The sequence below is a fragment of the Harpia harpyja genome, chromosome 18 (assembly GCF_026419915.1).
Source record: "Harpia harpyja isolate bHarHar1 chromosome 18, bHarHar1 primary haplotype, whole genome shotgun sequence".
NCBI classification, from domain to species: domain Eukaryota; kingdom Metazoa; phylum Chordata; class Aves; order Accipitriformes; family Accipitridae; genus Harpia; species Harpia harpyja.
In genome coordinates, this window is record NC_068957.1 from 12,324,299 (window position 1) to 12,343,330 (window position 19,032).

General features: G+C 45.6%; 1 protein-coding gene across 2 annotated transcripts in view; it reads right to left on the reverse strand.

Moving 5' to 3' along the window:
- Positions 1–19,032, reverse strand: part of LOC128153843 (gamma-aminobutyric acid receptor subunit beta-4) — an 80,544-nt gene that overhangs the window by 33,456 nt on the left and 28,056 nt on the right. For both annotated transcript variants that reach the window (XM_052813665.1, XM_052813664.1), the window contains exon 3: positions 18,895–18,962. In XM_052813665.1, the coding sequence (XP_052669625.1) occupies positions 18,895–18,962 (68 nt within the window). The remainder of the gene's footprint in view (positions 1–18,894; positions 18,963–19,032) is intronic.

Sequence of the window (19,032 nt, forward strand, 5' to 3'; positions counted from 1 at the left end):
CCCCTCCACATGCCTCTATTCCATCTGCTCTGCTGAGCAGCTCCTTGCGAGCTGTCAGTCCCAGCCCCCTTTGCCTCCCCCACTCCCAGGTTTTGCAAAGGCTTTGCTCTCTTTTTCCCTCCTCCTTCTTGCTGCGTGACGCACACAAAACAGAGGTGAGAGCAACACATGGAGCTGGCAGACACTCATGTTGCAGAGGTGCCTCCCTGCAAGGAGGGAGGGCAGCTCACTTAGAGGCCCACAAAAGCCCCAGAGAAGGAAGAGGAGCTTACCTGGGGGCCTCACGTGCTGAAATGACAGTGCATCCTACCAGCTGCTGAGGACAGGGCTGCTAGCATCCATCTCCAGACAAGTGAAGGAGACTGATAATTACAGCCTTTCCTGAAACTTAGCAGAGACCCCAAACCAAAGATGATGTAAGAGAACTGAACAGTGAAAGGCTGAAATGTTGACATGAGAGGGGCATAGGTGGAAGGAAGGTATCTCCTGCAGAACCCCAGAGGCAACAAATTAAGTCAAGCATGCACAGGGATTCCCCATTTTCTCAGAGGACAGGGTAGATAAGTCTAAGGGAACAGCAGCTGAGGCACAGCAAGAAGGGAAATAAGCTGGCACCAACAGCATGAATTCAAGAATGAATTTCCACTGACTCATATTCCAAACGCCTTTATTAGCACCTAACATACGAGCCCCTCCACCTCCATCTCTACAGAGCCTCTTTGGGAGTGAAATGCTCACCTATCCTTAGAAAGCAAACCTGGACTCACCCTGGACCCTTCCGCACTTGTGCTGGCTCTGTGCAGTCTGGGAGCAGAAATGAGCTCACTGTCACAGGAGTCCAAAGCTGCCTCTTGGAGCAGAACTGTCGCAGGAGGAGGATGCCAGATCTGAGCCTAATGGGAACAAACCCACTTGTGCAGAGGAAGGCAAAGTTTAAGGAGGCCAAGTCAGTGAGAGGACATGTGGGTCCAGGAAAGGGGACTAATACAGGAGAGTGGGTCACTCCTGGTGCTGGGAGCACAGGTTGGTTGCCACTGAAGCAATGACTAAAAGGAGGGCAGGAGGAAGCTGGAGCGCTTGGGGGTAGAAGATACTATCTGAAGCCACCACAACCCAGGTGAGGACACGGGCATGTGGCCAGTTGCTTGTGGGCCAGCCAAGTGCCTTGAGCAGCATGCAGGGATGCGCTCAGACCACCAAGGGACACAACACTTCAAGGAGTCAGTTCAGGGTGGGAACCTGAACTTCCTTGTCTACAGATCAAAGAACAGCAAGGAGTAGAGCAGGACCAGTTAAGGCACCTGAGTAACAAGGGCAGCACTCTGCGGAGAGCAACTTCAGTCTTTAACTGGAAAGCCACCTAAGGCACTCCTCCTTTGCATGCAGTGACACACTGTTAAGAGTCCCTAGGTTCAAGGATGCCCCTTTGGAGGATAGCACCGTGTATCCCTTTCTACTCACTGCAGTGAGAGAAGGGGTGTAAAATTAAGGACCCCCTCTTCCTCAGAAAGAGCTGCCCTTCGGCACAGTCTCATGTCAGCATGCAGAACACAAACATGGTATATGTCCCAAGTGGTATTCTTACAAGTGTGCTTGTGCTGATTTTGGAGACACTGTGACAGACCAAAAATCTTTCTACATTAATATCCTGTCTTCAGTAACAGTAAAGAGAATAGCAGGGAGGAATATAAGCAAAACAGGGTCTCCGTTGTGATACTTAATTCTCCAGCTATTTGAGGCTTAAGGATCTCCTGAGCCAGAGCTTCTACCTTCTCAATTGAAGATACCCAGTTTCTCTTCTGAGAGTTTGTCTTATCTCTCAGAATATTCAGCCTTTGGCATCTGCAGTCTTGTGGTAGTGAGTTCCACAGTTTTGTTCTTCCCTGTATTTACATCACTTTAAAAGTACAAATCAGTCTTACTCTTTTCTGATTCCCTTTAGTGCTTGCATTAAGTCAGTAAATAATCATAACCCTATGCTACTCAAGCTTACAGGGTCCCACCCCCTTTTAGATACTTAAGGGTTACTGAGCAGAACACAAATAACTACATACACTCTCAAAAGTGGTAGAAAGGCTCTGATAGAGGCAGGAAGCAGCAAGGCAAGGGAGAACTGTTGCACGTGTTAAACACAGAACAGAGATGTATGATGACAGTATCTGATGTTCTGCAATGGGTTGTTGCACAAGAACAGACTGAAGGCAAGGTAATGGAAATAACTTTCCACAGAGCCTGTGGAATTTGCTGTTACAAAAGCATGAAGTCAGGAGCTTAACAGTATTTTGGAAGGTCTAGGCATTAATGTGGAAATTACAGTCCGAGTCATAAAAGGAAGGGACTAACAGAAAAGAATAACCCAAGGACGCAGAGCCTCCTGCTGCAAGGCAGAAGATCCATCTTCCAACAGAAAGTCACCAGAAGCATCCCTCCCAGGCAGGCTGCTTCATTAACCCTCAGCATGGCTCCTGGGAAACGAAGATCATTGGCAGGTTGGGTCAGATCATTTGCCTTTGTGCTGTGACCTATAGAGTCCCCAGTACTAAACTTGTCCAGAGGCAGAAGTGTGCATGCTCATTGGGAGCTACACTAGACTCAGAAGCCAGGATTAGAAATGGAAGGAATAATGTATGTGAAAGGGTCAAATCTTTGCTCAGAATACAGTATTTCTGGCAACATGGATGTCTCCTGTGCCTGGTCCATTTTTGGGGATGACAAATGACTCGGATACTTTTTGGAGGGGCTTTGAAAGTGAAGGTGACTATTCCAGGCTGCTAGTGGAGGTTGTGTTTCACCAAGCACTTGTAAGGTACTGGAAGCAATAACTTTTTTGCAGGGGAGAGTTTACACTGCTCTTCTGCTGCTGCATGACTTTGGGCACAAGGGATCAAGGAGATCTTGCAACTTGCCTCTAGCACTAGCTGTGCCACTTAACCTTTTTCCCTCATTTTCTCTCCACCCTGACTTTGATAAAGCACCTCCTTTTGGAGAAGTGACCAAATAAAAGTCCTTCCCCATATAAGCAAATGACATATGGTCTCCTTGTCCAAGATCACAAAAGAACATTAGGAAAGCCAAGATGCTCCAGAAAGAGGGAGAAAAATGGAACATCTGACTTAGTAAAAACCAAGCTGCCACTGCCAGAGACTAATGAACAGTTTGCTGGCTTCAACTTCTTTGATGATTAAACACCATCTCCTGTTCCCGTCATTCTTGGGAAAGAAATTAAAGGACAAAGTAGTCCTCAAGTATGTTTCATTTTAAGGAGGGGGTAGGGGAAATAAGAGGAATTATTTTTAAGGGGAGGAGACAGGATGTGCCTGCATTCAGTTGCAAAGAATTGGAGCAGTGTAAAATGTACAGGAGAATACATGAAGGACAAAGCAAGACAACCATAGTTCTTCCTTAGCAAGCTTGTTTAAGAAAACTACTTTGCCCTCATAAGGGATTGTCCATTTCCATGCAGATAAATCAACGGGTCCCAGACTTTAATGAGCACCAGTTAATCTGACATAAGTAAATACCTGATAGCAGTCTCTCCAGCCCTAAGACAGCACAAAGTCTGTTCACACTCTTGCCTTTGCTTAGGGCAGGAGGCAGCAGCTCTTGTACTTACTGTACTTCTCATGGGGAGAGTATTCTGCCAAAATGCTGCTTTTAATTTCTCTTTTGGTGCAAGCCAGTGCCCAGTTTACAAGTCTGAAGTTCTGCATGACAACTGTTATAGATAAAGTGACAACTATTTTAGATACTGCCCTTTTCCCTACATTTCAGCTTAGCAGGTGAGAAAGCCACAGTCACTTTCCACCTCCCCTGTTTCTGAATAACCAGATGTCAGCACTGACTTGGGGATCAAGAAGAGCACCTTCCATCTGCAATCTTTCTGCCAGTAATGCAAGGGGACAGGAATGGTTGGCTTCTAGTATATGTTCTATGCCCTTTTGTGCTGCAGGTCTTTGTGCTCTTGAACTCATTTTTCTTTAGGACCTGAGAAGTACTTTGCATGGAGATGTTCCTCTCACTAATCTGATCTACTTTTGTAGTAATTTGCATGTGTTTAATTGCTGAATGCATGTCCAGAAACTGGGACAGGTATCAGCTATCCTCAACAGCTAGGGGTGTGCAAGTAAAGTGTCACTTTGCTGCCCTATTTCTCTCCTGCCATGCCCTATCCCTGCAGCACCTGGATTGGTGCTGGTCTTGCAGGTGTAAGATAGAGGACCTACCTAGTTGGGTCCTAAGCCAAAAGGGTGTTGATCTGCCCATGACAAGGCTTTCAGACTTCTGAGCCTGTATATCAATGCCCTATCTGAGCAGGGGGCAGCACCGCATGTCATCTGCTTAACAGCTCCAGTCATGCTGGAAGCAGAGGTCAAGAGGAGAAAGCCAGAACTGGTGGGCACAGGGATGAGTATCACCTGCTTTATGAGCATATGCAAACCAGGAACCTTGTTCAGTGTTATAGGCAGCAATCCCAAAATCACCACCTGCAGCATGACATCTTCCTCAGGCAAGCTCTTAGAAAACAATGCCAGGCAGTTTCTATTCTTAAGGCATAAAATGTGTGAGCTACTGCATACCATTTCTGCTGGTCTGGTCTCCTCACTCAGTTCCCCATCACCTAGTAGCTGGACAAAACCCAGAGCCCATTCTATGCCCAAAAGCAGGATTGTTTGACCTTCCCATTTCTGCATCACCAGCTAGCTTTCAGTCCAAACCTCATCATAACTTGAGAAATTGTCTTTCCCAGAGAGGAACCACTTACTGAGAAATGGTCAAACTCATTTTTGGTTCCTATACCTTCCCATGCCAAACCAGCACAGAAGGGCATGCTTTGTCCAGAGAGCCAACTAAGGCCAGAGAAGCAAGGCCATACATTAAGTTCAGAAAAAGGTAATGCATGAATTTGACCAATTTTCAGGCAGAAAGTCAAAGGGGTGGTACTTACACTATCTTCTCATCCTAGATGGGCCAGGAACTGGTAAGGACTCATTGTAGTACTAGGAGAGCTAAAAACAAGGTAAGATGCTCGCTTAAACAAGCAGGGAACTCAGGCAGCAAGGCCACAGCTAAGTAATTTCTTCCAGGAAAATGGCAAGTTAGAGGGGTGACTGGCTTGAGATAGTGCAGGGAGGGCAGCAAGGTGACACACACACCCCCCGCCATGAGAAGTACAATGTATGTTTTCCCAAGCGAAGTCTGTTCCAGGAATGACATGGGTCCCAGACAGTGGAGGTAACATGGGTTCTTCCCCCTTCTGGAGATCCTTAAAAATTTATTGCTTACATCTATCATCTGCTAGTGTATCAGATGTCTCCAAATGGCTTCATCAAGCCTTCCCAAATCCCTTCTCTCTCTTACCATATTTACTTAAGGCAAAATCTTAACTTAGCCCTTTTTGTTGATTCTCTTAGCCTCTGTCTAGGTATGCGCAAGATCACCCATTACCACAGTGTGAGACACACAAGCATTAATGCGCTATCTCTATGGAGTCTCAGAGAAGTGTTACGATCATGCATTGCATAGCTGGGAAATGGAGTCCGAGGGCGTGCTTATATTACAACAAGCTTTCTGGTTTGAAGTACTGGGTAATTTAAAACAGATTTTGCTGCCATAGGCTTCTGCTGACCCATGACAGGAAAATATGGTGCCTTCAGAAAGGTTATCTTTACCTTCTACTGTTTGCCTGCACTAATTTAGTATGCTACGCAGCTGCCTTCTGCACACTTACAAGCCATGGGACAGTGCTGGTGCCTGTATCCCACCTCTTCTCCTCCCCTCTCCCACCTAGCTTCTCCCAACTCATCTTTTCGTACTTTTCCAGCACTACCCTGACTACCTGATGGCATGTGTTGCCAGTGACCTCCTGCATACACATATAGGCATATCTAATATATAGCCATTAAAGCTCAAAAATGTTTTTAATAATCACTTTATATTTAATTAAACATGCAACAACTAGCCTATTAGAGTAAATTAAATTTGAGTGAGACATTTGAACAGTGACTAGTGAAGATATCAGTTTCTAAAGCCCTCAGAAAGATGGGGGAAGAAAACTGTGTTATGTCAAGGGAAAGGTGATGCTGGAAGACCAGTGATGCTCTCTAAACCTTTTCAAAGGGGCTTCATAACTTCTGCATGTATCCTCAGAGAATTTTCACCTTGTAGTGACTTTCTTACCTCCTGCTTGCTGAGAGATGCTTACTTCAAGTGGTTAAAACTCAATAGGCTTTCTAGCAGGAGCAACCTAGTAATGGAAAAATGTAATTTCTCCAAAACATTCCCAGAACTCTTCACTCCTTTAAATGAAACATCCTTTTCACCTTGCCAGGAGTTTTCCTGGACACCAATCCAATCAGACTCTACCCCAAGCAGGAGAGGTTCTGCAGCCCTCCACATAGACACTGACTACTAGAGATCATGGGGAGAAAAGGCTGGGGGAATGCAGAATTAAAGCAGCTAGGGGGCTTAGTAGCCCATTGGAATTAGGGTACTCTAGAAAACACCTCTGAGTACCAATTTCAGTTCACTCAATGCTAATTCTGTAGGAGACTTTGGGCACTTTCACCTATGCCTCATTTTCTGATATCTGTAAAAATAAGACACTGATGCTAACTTGCCTCCCTGCTGCAGTCTGGGATCCCCACATGTCTAGGCAAGTGCTAAGTGTGTAATGAACAGAAATTACTTTTTCTCCCTGGGGAAAAAAAATTAAATAGAGCTTGTAATTCCCTGTGGCAGTCAAGACCACCAATGCTGTTTGGGGCTGCATAGATAGGGAATCATGTTATGAATGAAGCAACATTACTACTTTATATGGCAGAATAAAATGCTCTATATACAGCTCTAAGCACTGAAACCATACTCTCTGCAACAATATCAAGGCACACAGTGCTTTAAAGACACTGTTTTAACTTAGAGAAGGAAGGTTTGATATTCCAGATTCTGAAAACTGCCACAAAGATGTCATGTCCCAGGAGGCAGCCAGAGGCAAACAAATCCTTTAAATGATGTAAGACAACTAACATGTCCTGGGCAGAGCAATCACCTCAACTAGGCTGGCACAGATTGGCTTGACCAAAAGGTTAGAATGGTGTTTATTTCTGGAAGAAAGCGAAGTTTCATCATGTAGGAGGGATAACTGGGAGTACGCAGATAAGATGGTGAGATGCAGAAGAGCACAATTTATTTCTGGCGATGGGGTTCAGTTAAGTCAAGGGTGGTCCCCTAAGGGTAGAGGATGGCAGCCCTATGGTTTGAAAAAAAAGGCCTACTTTTCAACGAGCCCAAGCAGACTGGTTGCAAACTATTGTACTTGAAAACCCTGAGACTCCTGCACACAGGAACCCAGTTCTGTATCTGGGGTGACTGCTTCTACATACGAATATTCTGCATAGCTGTATTTGTGGCCCCTAAGTTGAGAAACTCAGTGAGATTGAGTTATCATTAGAGCAAAGGGCTAGCAGTCAACTGTCTCAACCGTGGTGTGAGCAGAGTACTGTATAGTCATGCTGGGACAACCAAAAAGTACAGGAGTATCCACTGATCTGTTCTAGGAAACAATTTCTACTGTCAACGGTACTGACCAGACAGTGTCTCATCATGGATTTAGTCTACCTCTGCCTCTACCCATGGGTTAGTCTGCCCTTGGTTATGCCAGGGTAAAGCCAAGGGAACCAGTCCAGGCTGACACCAGCAGCAGTGCACACAATATGGCCCATACTATCATTCTTCTGCTTTAGCAATCCAAGTCTTGGCTGCGGGATCATAAACCTGATGGATGGGTGCAGTGTAGTTAACTGACAATAGCATTCAAAATGCAGCTGTATGAAACACTCCTGATTCTGCTGAACAAGTCAAGCTTATTACAGGGTGCATGAAGAAAAAGGAGATTTCAGCAGGCTGTGGAGGTCCACAAGCAAGCAGACTTTGACTTCACAGCCAACTGGATGGCAGAGAACAAGCTGCAGTCTCTGTCCATGCTGAGTGAGTGCTCTCTGCAGTACCAGGACCAACAGTCCTGGAGCCAAGGAGCTCTATTTGCAGAGCTGGCTGAAAGTTATTGGCAGGGAGCCCATGTGAGCTCGGTAAATAAAGTATCCAGATAATAAAAATACCCAAAGGCACTGTTTAATTTTTCTGAGAGTTCTGATACAGCCAGTAATATTGAGAGGGAACAGAAATCTTGCAGACAGGAGCACAGGGCAAAACCAGCCTTCCAGAAGAGTGGAACACAAGGCACCTGGTAGGTCTGATGGCTCATGGCCTGTACAGCTAAATATCTGACACTCATTTATGGGGCGAACAGCTGAAAAGGAAGAGGGTTTGTGTTCAGGAACTAGACTGGGACTCAGGAAATCTAGGCTCAGACAGGAGCTTGTGTATTGTAAAACCTCAAGTCCTCTTGAACATTAGCTGCAAACTCTTGATGGATAAGAGGGTCAATACTTTGTGTATCCATGACCTAGGAATGTGAAGGGGATGGACAGGGAGATACAAGCCACAGGCTGCCTTCCCCTGTAGTCACAGTGAAGTTAAAGGAGATACTGCGGTAGCAGGTTGCTGCAGTGGAAAAGGGAGATGAGGTCCAACCTGTAAGAAGCGAGTATGTTTTGGGATTGCTTCCCTCTTCACTAGAGCCTCAGATGGGAGCTCAGTGCACCCTGCAAAGAGGCGGCAAAGGATGTATAAGAGGGCATACTCCAGCCTGGTGACCCACTGCACCCTGGCACAGATAGTAGGAGGCCAGCTGTGAACACCTTGCAAGCAGTGACATAGAAGGGGCCAGTGGATCTTGTCTTCTACTCCCTCCTCTGCCATTTTTCTGGCTGGAGCTGGCCTGAGACTCTTGTCAGGGCAGCAGGGACTACCCACATTTCATCCCACGTGCATGCACACCCTCCTTCCCCCAAACGATCGCTTTCATCTGACTAGAGGACCTTTCTGGATCTCCAAACAGCTCAGCAGATCCTCTTCCTTTCACCATCCCTTTTCCTTGAATGTTCATTTTTCTCTGTAGCCTAGCAACTCAGCACAGACTCAGAATATTAACAACTCCTGTCCCCACACACGATCTTCTCCAGAGGCCTGAAAAATGTGATAGCAGAAAGGCTGAGAGGGGTAGGAACAAGCACGAGAGATGTAGGGAGCATGCAGGGAACCTCTACCAGCATTCAGAAACAGCAAAGCTATTCAGCTGTCGTATCTGCCACCTTCACTTAACATGTACATAGCATATAGAGCTATATATAGCCCCATTTATTTACATATTGAAATAGCAACACGACACGCATGCACTTGTATTTGGATCTACGCTCTATATCAAGGCACTGGCACTCTTGCGCATGTACACTCTCTATTGCTAGATGCTTTAAATGTATATATGACAGGATGTCAGAAGGTTAGATTCTCAAGATCTAATTTGGTTTTCAATCAAACTAGATGAAGCTTTCACTTGTGGGAAGATACTTTAGCATTCTGCAGTAATCCTCTCCAATGCTGCAGCACTGCTATTGAAACAGGTGGCAGTTTGGAACATTGCTCTCAAATACAGACAGCTTTTTAATATATATATAAGAATATATATAAAGGCTGTGGGAGTTCTGCCCGTGTAAAAACCTGAATAAAAACTTAAGCAGGAAAAAAAAAAAAAAAAGACATTTTTATCCTGGGCAAAGTTTTCTGCAGTAGCAATTCTAACTACTACAGGAATGCTGGGGTGCAAGCTGAAGTGGTTCATACCACCACCATACAACACTGACATGTTCAGATCTAAAGATAACTTGGCTGATACAGGAACAGATGGAGCACTGCAATACATAGCACTGTTCAGCTGAAAGCACGCTGCAAACTATATAGCCATGGACTCTCATCCTCTCCAACATGACTTCTCTCCTGCCATGGGGTGGAGTCACCTACAAAATGCAGAGTGAACTTAGCCTCTTCAGTGAGAGCACAGAAATGTTCTCATTTGGGAAATCGCCTAGTGAGCAAAACATGTGAACTCTGTTTCTCAGTACTGGAGCAGGGTTGACTCAGCCCTCCTGAGGCTTGAACTTGTGATACTGGAGGACTTGCAGAGCTGTTCCTTAGGGATAACAGCATCATGGAAAGATGCACAGGGGGGAATAATTTGCAACAAACATTGCCACCACATTTTATTTGTGCTGCAAAACCCAAGGTCTAGGCTAGGAATCAGCCAGTCTACCCAACAGCTTTCCCGTAACCAAGAATTTCCAGTTATGCAAAGAGCTTTCTTCTGCAAACTATCCCATTAAGATATCATGTAAATGCTACAGGATCCCTAGGAATAAACAAGCATGGTAGAATAGAAAGCCTCAGGGACAGAGAGTCATTCCCTAGTCCAGAAGTTCACAGTCTTTCTTCAGCTAGAGCACTTGTTTCAGCAAGGTTTCCACAGTTCACCATCTGCTGATCTATGTACATGGCAAAATCACGCAATTCAGCCAGCAAAAGTATTTCATTCAAGGGCATCATTAAGGTTCAAAACATCAGAGCCCTTCAGCACAAGCATAGGATACCACTTTATAGGGGAAGCGATAAAGCTGTCCACTCTCACATGAGGACACCTCCAGGCAGTACAGTGGCAGGGACCTGGCAGGACTGCTGCTTTACCGGGTTGCTCTCTGCTACCCATGCACTGAGTCCTTGAGACCTCTGTCTCAGAAGGAATTCCTTGTGCTTTGTGCAGATCCTAGCTTTCAGCTGGCCACGGCATTTGAAGAGACTGTATGGTGATCTTTGGGTTGTTACTTAGCAACTTGACTCTAAGATGTAGTGAATTTACTGGGCTGTCTCTGCAGTCAAGCAACACCAGGACGAAGGGCAAAGCGAGAATTTTGTCATAGGAATGGGAAAAACCGTGAAATATTATGGAAGACAGATAAGATTTTTCCCTTCTACAAGTTGCCATAAATGCAGTAAATATTGACATATGAGTCACACTGACCTATTTTCTAGTTTTTAAGCTGGGACAATCTCTTTGCAACCAATTTCAGAACAAATGAATGGGGAATACTTCAGGCCCCTTCACAAGTTTGCTTTATTCTTAACTATTTTGCGCAAGAACCCTATCCTCTTGTGGAAGGACCATCCCTGTCTTTTGGGCAGAAAGGGGACCGCTGCTTGTTTAAACTTGAGTATCCACTCCCCACTACCACCACAGTGCAGAGCACGCCTGAGGCCAGATGCTTTACTTGTCCTCATACACTACCTTAGTCCAAGAGATCTTTCAGCACAGTGAGATTTCTGTTAAAGAAAAGCATAATGTGCTGTGAGCAGATATCCACATCTGATTCTTGACTTTTTAGACTGTATCAGTGCTGGTGAAAGTCACCCTGAGCCTCAGCAGTCACAGGATGTCACCACTGCAAGGATAGACAAAGTACCCTCAAATCTAGCAATGGCAGGTAAGATAGGTCCCCAACATCTGCTTTGTTGCAAAGATGTTTCTAGGAGCTTGCTAGATTTCTACTCTTACCATCTATCTAGATGAGCCACAGAGCAGGCAGTTGTACCTCCTGCCTGCAAAAGAGAGCAGCTCAAAGCTGCTGTGTCTAGGGTGGTTTGGGGGTTACTCTCCACCCTGCTACAACCATCTTTTATTTCTCCAAACATCCCTCTAGCAGAAGGAAAAAGCATCAAGATGCTGTTGCCTTCCTTCAGCTAGCCAAGTGCTTGTGTGTTTATGCACAAGCTGCTTCCTGTTGCTGGAGAAGCAGAGACGTGAGAAGGCCACCAAGGTGACTATATGTAACCGATGGCAGTGCGCACAGGACACTGCGCGCAACCATTGTGTGGGACTGCCCTTTGCATTCCCTGATAACTCTCCCCTTCAGGAAAATGCTGTTTCACGTGTGCAGAACTGCCACTGTTTGATTTCCCAAGAAAACAGCCATCCAATGCATTGCAGCCCTGCACATCAGGACTTGAAGTGACAAGAGCTGCATGACCTAAGCTGTACTGAAGCGATCATCGGCGAAGGAAGGCACAGACGCTTGCAACCTTCCAGCTCAGCGGCATGTTTGCAACAGGTTAGTTTCAACCACAGCACACAGAAGCCCCTAGCATGTGAAAAAAATCACATAACCCCTACCTGTTCATGCCAGCACAGAGCCTGGGGATATCTCACCCTAAGTCAGAGCTGTACTATTCTTATGGTACCATGCCACACTGGTAGGATCTGGCCCTTCTCCAGTACTAAGGCCCCACATACTCTGCTACCTGCAACACTACCATCCCAGGAGCCTACAGCAATCCCACAGGACTACAGCCCCTGCAGTACCATTATGGCACACCCATCATTAGCTCAGCTCAGCCTCTTAGTTTTACCATATTTTGGCAGTCTTCGATATTCAGCAGCCTTGAATACCAAGATGTAATATATACACACACACACTCAGTTTAGATACCACAGTGTCACAGGGCTGGAGATACCCTAGGCTACAGGGAAACATTTACAGCACTAGAGTGTCATGTCAAACTTGTATCTCATAGCATATATAACTACAGGAACCTCTGACTGTACGATTTAAATGCTTTAACCTTTGCTTCTTTAAAACCTTTGGATACCCAGGGACATAGAATAGACTGACTGGGAAATATCCGTATGTCGTTTCTCCATTGAAAAGACATGGCAACAAACCAGAACACTTTCAGTTAAGAATAAGGAAAATGCTGATGTATTTGAAGGGAATATATGGTAGTATAAGGTACAGTATAATAGTAGGAACTTTTTCTTAAAAATCTTGGGTTTTAAAGCTCAAGACATATATACCAATGGAAAATCCTTTTCAGGGGCATATTGCACAAAGTTGTTTCTGTCTGTTATTGCAGGCATACAGAGGGTCTGCTGAGGGTCCTCAAAGGCTACTGCCAAAGCTGCATTGGCCCCAAGGAAACCAGGGGTTTGCATACACAATTTGACTGTCAGAACAGTTCAAGAATGGATTGGACATCATGCATCCAGATCAGTGATCCCATATGGATATACATTTTCCTTCCTTTCCCTTCCCCTTTCCTGAAAGGGCCCAAAGGTCAAGAGCTCTGACCAGGAGAGTGTACGGCCTAAGAGACTGCTGTGTTGTGTACCAAAGAAAGCCTCTTGTATGGAGCCTACCCATCCACATTGCCTTCTTTCATCAACTACGCCCAGCATACAGCGGAGTTAAGCACGTATTTTACTGTGCATGGGTTACACTGAAATTGAGGTTCAACCAGTCAGTGCATATTCATATTTTAGTGAAAACAGAACTGCAAAGTCTGATCAGGACAGATTCCACTACAAAGGCTATTTCAAGCATGCCTAATAGATAGAAAATTTGATGTAGTGAGAAGAGTGATGCCCCACTGATGATGGCATAACAGGTTGTAGAATGAACTGTCCTGGTCAAGAGCACCCTTACACACAACCTGATCTACTCTTTGTTTTGGGTTAAAAGCCAATTTAAAACCATTGCAGCTCATCACTGTCTTGGGACATGCTTTACATCTCTCTTGAACAGGGAAAACGTTTTTGCCAAACAAGACAGCTTGTTTTTCAAGAAAGCTTCTGGAAGTTGGGAAATAACAGACATGATGTTTCCTTCCATAACCCCCAAGAGATCCAGTGCGGTATGCTAGTGCGAGTGCTGTCACTCCAACAAGGCAGCAGTGAGGCAACAGGTAGTACAGGAGTAGGGAGCAGGAGGCAATGAAGCAAAGCATCAAGGTCAGCTTTGCCAAGCATCCTGCACCAACTTCTAACCTATCTGCACTGCAGACTGTCCCCCAGCAAAAGGTATTGCCAATCTCACAGGCATCTTTCCTTTAATGCATATTCCTGCAAACATTTCTATTTGGAAGCCTTGCTTCTTGCCCTCTACAGCAATTCTCTTGTAACTTTTCAGCTTGTCACCAGGTTTATAAAACTTTAAAGCTAGTGCTATAACAAACTGAAACAATGTTATTGCAGATGTAGGAGAGCATCTTGGGATGAATAAATTATAGGAGCCACAAAGAAATCACAACTATAACGGCTGGATGCTCCAAGCTGTCTACGGTGTGCAGATACACAGGAGGGAGCAGGCTTAGGACTGCACAGATCATAGGGCAGGAAAATTGAAGCGTTATGAAGGGTAACCATCTCTTATTTCAAATGCATACAAAACTTCTGGTTGTTTTCCTTACTGAAATAGTTCATTAATGCTTGAAGGGAGTCTGAACTGTCTGGTACTAGAAAAATACATCCCCAAAGAATACCTAGAGAGAGAGAGTAGGCTACAGTTGGAAGTATTAGCCCTTAGTCCCACCATGCAGCAAGTACAATATGCCCTGAACAGGCCAGTCATCCGCTGTCTGTTGAAAGGACATGCAGGAGTAGGGGAAGACTTCCAGCTCCTTCCGCAGCCATTGGTACTGGATACTGTGAGAACTGGATCCACCAAAGCAGGTTGGTTGAACCAGACCATTAAGCTGATAGTGACTTTGGGCAGCATTCAGGCCGCGTAGCACAAGGACAGAAACCTGCATGCTGCTTCAGCTGCAGAGTGACTTGAGTTCCATGCTGCCAGTGCTCTTCATTCTTCTGGGTCAGAAGTACTGCTAGACTCCTCAGTAACTTGGGTACCGTACTAAGAGGTCTGAACATAGCACTGTCCAAGTACTACTATACACCAACAAGCATCTATAAATACCTGCATGTTGTTCCATGCTTACTGCAATTCAACCACCGGTAGCAAAATGGCATTTACCAGATAACTTATCCAGCCCATTTCCTTTAAGGAGAACTAGGAGATACCATCATTCCATTCTTTGCAGATCATCTGAGCTACCGAACATCATTATGAACACGTTCCTCCTTTCAGTCTGCCTTTAAATCCCCAACTTGCAAATTTGTACAGGATATGAAAAGACTCCAGCTAGGCCTTTCGTCTTCATGGATCAGCACTTCCCAGATGGTCTGCCAGTCAGATGTGCCCTCCCCAATACCTGTTTGGCCTGGCCCCTGGCATCCTTTCCTAGGCATTTCAATTGATGTCACTGATCTTGGCTCAGCAAATAATCCTTCTAATCACTGACAAGAACAGAGGCTGCAGCTCAGTGTTGCTTAGCAGGGCTAAGAGGAGTACACAGTAATAAAGCATTACTCTAGCAAGTGAGCTTGAAAATACGTCTGACCACACACAGGCAGCAGCTGCGATGAACAAGAAGGTGCCATTTTTTAAAAATAAGGACTGTAGTTTTGGTCCCTCATTCTTGGGAGATCGTTACAAAGCAAGCACTGCACATATGAATGTCCTGTGTCCTGGCACAACTCCATCTTCTGAGCTATACCATGGCACAGTACCTGGGCATGACCCTCAAGGAGGTGGAGATGCACAGACTTTGTATAGCAAGGCACCAGGAAACACATAGCATATACAGAATGCTTTGTAGCTGCCTGGACATCAGAGTGCCTGGGAACTTCCAGCATAAAGACATAACTGCGTTGCCTTTGCAGAGAGCCCTGTATCCTCCAGGGTTGAAATGTCACCACATCATCATATTGGGAATACAGTTCCCATGGGAGTGAAGGCAAAGATTGCCCCTTAGATCATGGGTGGAGCTGTATTCCTCCACAGCACCACATCCAGCTGGACTCCTGTGAAAAACAACTTTTTGAATCATGCAACGACTAGTCACTGACAACACTTGTTCCCCACCATCACACAGCCAGCAGACACAAAGAGTCCCAGGGAAAGGCATGGGGAGCTGGGGGCTCTCCTCAGCCTGCCCAGCCCCAGCACCAGGGCCATTGTTCCAGAAAGGATATCTGAGGATTAATTAATTATCCTACAAGGGGCAGTAAGTAATAACACTCCTTGTGGAACAATAGAAGCTATTTGGTTGCCATGACAACCCAGCTTCACTTGTGTGCCTTTAATTTATTCATTGCACAGTCCCTTTCCCAATCACACATGATGCCAAAAAATGCCTTGTTTTTCTTGCCAGTATCCATGTCCAGAGCAGGGGTAAGACACAGCCCTTTCCCCGGGGCATCTGTCACACAGAAGAATGATGCACATAAAATCCCTTTAGCCTGGAAACTTACATCACATGAGAGCTCTTCTGCTCCCTAAATGTTTATTCTTTAAGATGATTCTGATTTTTTAACCCGTTTTTGAAGCTGCCTCACCATGGTGCTTATAGACCTTAATCAAGTTCTCACATACAGCCACTTTGTCCCCCTTTCCCGCTCCCTACCCCAACATATGTAGGAAGGATGGGCAGGAGATTATGCTTGTCAAGTCAAGCAGAAAGCCAGGAGGGATAATCAAAAGCCCAGAAGTGACATGCCTTCACAGTATCAACAGGAGCGTGGCATGGACAGTGCCTGGTGCCCAGCCTGATTACAGCCATGCCACAACCATCAAAACATTCAATGTCCATCAGTAGTGCTGCCCAAATTCTGCAAGATCAGAGCAGCATGTGGATGAAGATTGATGCCAGGAAACCTGCTTTCCCATGCACCCCACAGAGATATTATTGTTGCTCTTTCCCCCCAGACCTGAGCATACACATTTGTCCCAGCCATCCTGTGGCAGAGGGAAGCAGGCGTTCACTGGAGAGGGGAGAGCATCGCATTCACATGGCAAGGGTTGAAAAGTATTGCTATGAGCATGGCTACTAGCCTAGGACACAGCATGCCTGGCCACAGCTGCTAACAACAGGTGTATGACAAAGCACTTGATCACCCTTTATAGTCCATGGACACATCTCCAGCAGGAGATTCATCCTGAATCAGCCTCTGCCATTCTCAGCTATCTTCTCAGGTCTGCAGAGGAAGATCGGGGCAGTTGTTACAGGTAAGCTGAGAACCAAATCCCACACTCCCTCCCAGTTATGTTTGTGCAAGCTGGGGTCTTAAGCTACAGGTCCAGACCCCAAATTCTTCATGTTGGCTCTAGCAAGGAGGGTGACAGCTGGTTCACCACATAGGAAAATTCAGGTCCAAGTTGAGACCGGGGGAGGAGATGACTCAAAGTTGAGCTCTGCCCTGACAGGCAAGATAGATGGAACTAGGTTAAGCCATCTGGCTCTTCCAGGTTGAGCCTAACCTCAAGCACAGCTACCCAATGCAATGGAGACATAGGTCTGTACCTGAATTTCCGACCGTACACACTGTCCAGTGTCACTGTTACTAGACTGAGGTCTAACATGCCATGCAGATAATTACAGTAATGGAGGGATGCTAGTAGAGAGTCTGCAAAAGAAACTGTTCAATATGAGAACCTGAAGGTTCATGGTTGGCCCTTCACCCTGGGTTGTATCAACATATGCATTCAGGACTTTCAAGCAGTTTGGAAACAAAAACAATTAGTCAGATTGTCTTGCCTCCCCTCCTCCCTGCCATGCAACAGCAGAATAGCTGGTGGGCTAGAGAAACAGAGCAGGAGAGTCCAGAAACAGATAAGTAGGACAGGAGCTTTGGGAGACCAAGGTTTTAATTGACTTGAATAGCAAAAGCTTTAAACTGGCCTAGGATTCTCCTGCGTGGTTCAGGAACCGAGGAACAGGACAGCTGCTGCTAGGAGGTCCCCACCAGCCTTGCACTCCACTCAGCCTCTTGGAAATGAGAGGAGTTTGGAGGAAAAGGCTCTGGGCAGCAGGGAGGAAGGCAAGGTTAGGCAATGATCAGTGCAATCCATGTCCTCCGCTGGGTGCTAAGGGCTTCTCAGGGACAGATAACATAGGCCTGGATGAGTACCTAAACCATGACCAAAATAATTAACAAATTTCACCCCAAACCATTGCTGTCTGAGCAGATAAATCTTTTCTTCTCAGTCGTATGAAAAGCTCCAGTCTATCAATGCCACCCAAAACCAGATCTCCATTAGATGCCCCCCTTTCCAGAACAGATCTCCAAAGAAAAGCCAAATTACCACCAGCAAACATGAAAAGCCACTAACTGTTTTTCAACTTGGCAGGCACAGGCTGACTGTAAAGCCACCATTGCCTTTGTATCAAGCGAAAAATACAATTCCCATCTACTCTTTTAAGGCATAAGCATTAATGGCTTGGAGAGGTGGCTGTGCAACCAGCACAGAAGTATAAGGGATGAGAATCTACTCTGGATAAGATGCCACTAGCTCCAGAGATGCCAGCAGAGATCCTCCATCCACACATTCACTGATAACACCAGGGATACTTCAGTGTGCTGTTACAGACACTCACTAACCCTACTAGAATTTACCCCACATTAGGAAGTGAACTTCAGTCTTTCAGCATGTCTGACCACATCACAAGTACCACCAGCAGTGGTAGGTGTATGCCACAGAGGTCCCACATGCCAGTCCTGTCTTGCAAGTGTTGTTTCAGTGAGTTCAGGATTGTTTTAGCCTAGGGCTGGGCTAAGGCTGTGGGGACAACTGACAGGCAGTCCCAGTGACACAGGCCACTCAGTGGGTGGAAGGAGCAAGGCTCAGACTGAAACCAGCATGCTAAGAAATAAATTTGGAAAAAAACCCTCATTTCCTACAGCCCAGTTACGTGTTTGATGTTATTTTTCATCACACTACATGTGGAGAAATGATCCTTGAATTGCTTATTCTTTAGTGAGGAAGAATTCTGTCTTAAATCAGAGTTCCCATCACCCCTCAACATTCTGTCCAAAGCAGAAGAAAAAAAAATACTTCTTCAGTACCAGACAAATGTCACTCTTCCTCCAACAACTTCCCAGCTGCAGGGAAGATCTGTAGTAGGAGGTGAAGGGAGCAGGGGTGTGACTACCCTACTTGTCAGAAGTGCACCCTGAGATCTCAGGTAGCTCCAAGGAGCCATTGCCTTGGAAGCACATCTCAAGCAGAAAATGGAAGAACAATTTATTAGGCTTTTTTTAATTTTTCTTTTCAAACTTACCATGTTGACTTCAGAGATCTGGTCAATGCTGGAGATATGGATGCTCATTCCCACTGTGACAGGGTTACCTGAAACACAAATGGACTGTGTTAGGACAATATTCAAGCCCTCCTCCTTTATCTGCTATTAAAGAATTGC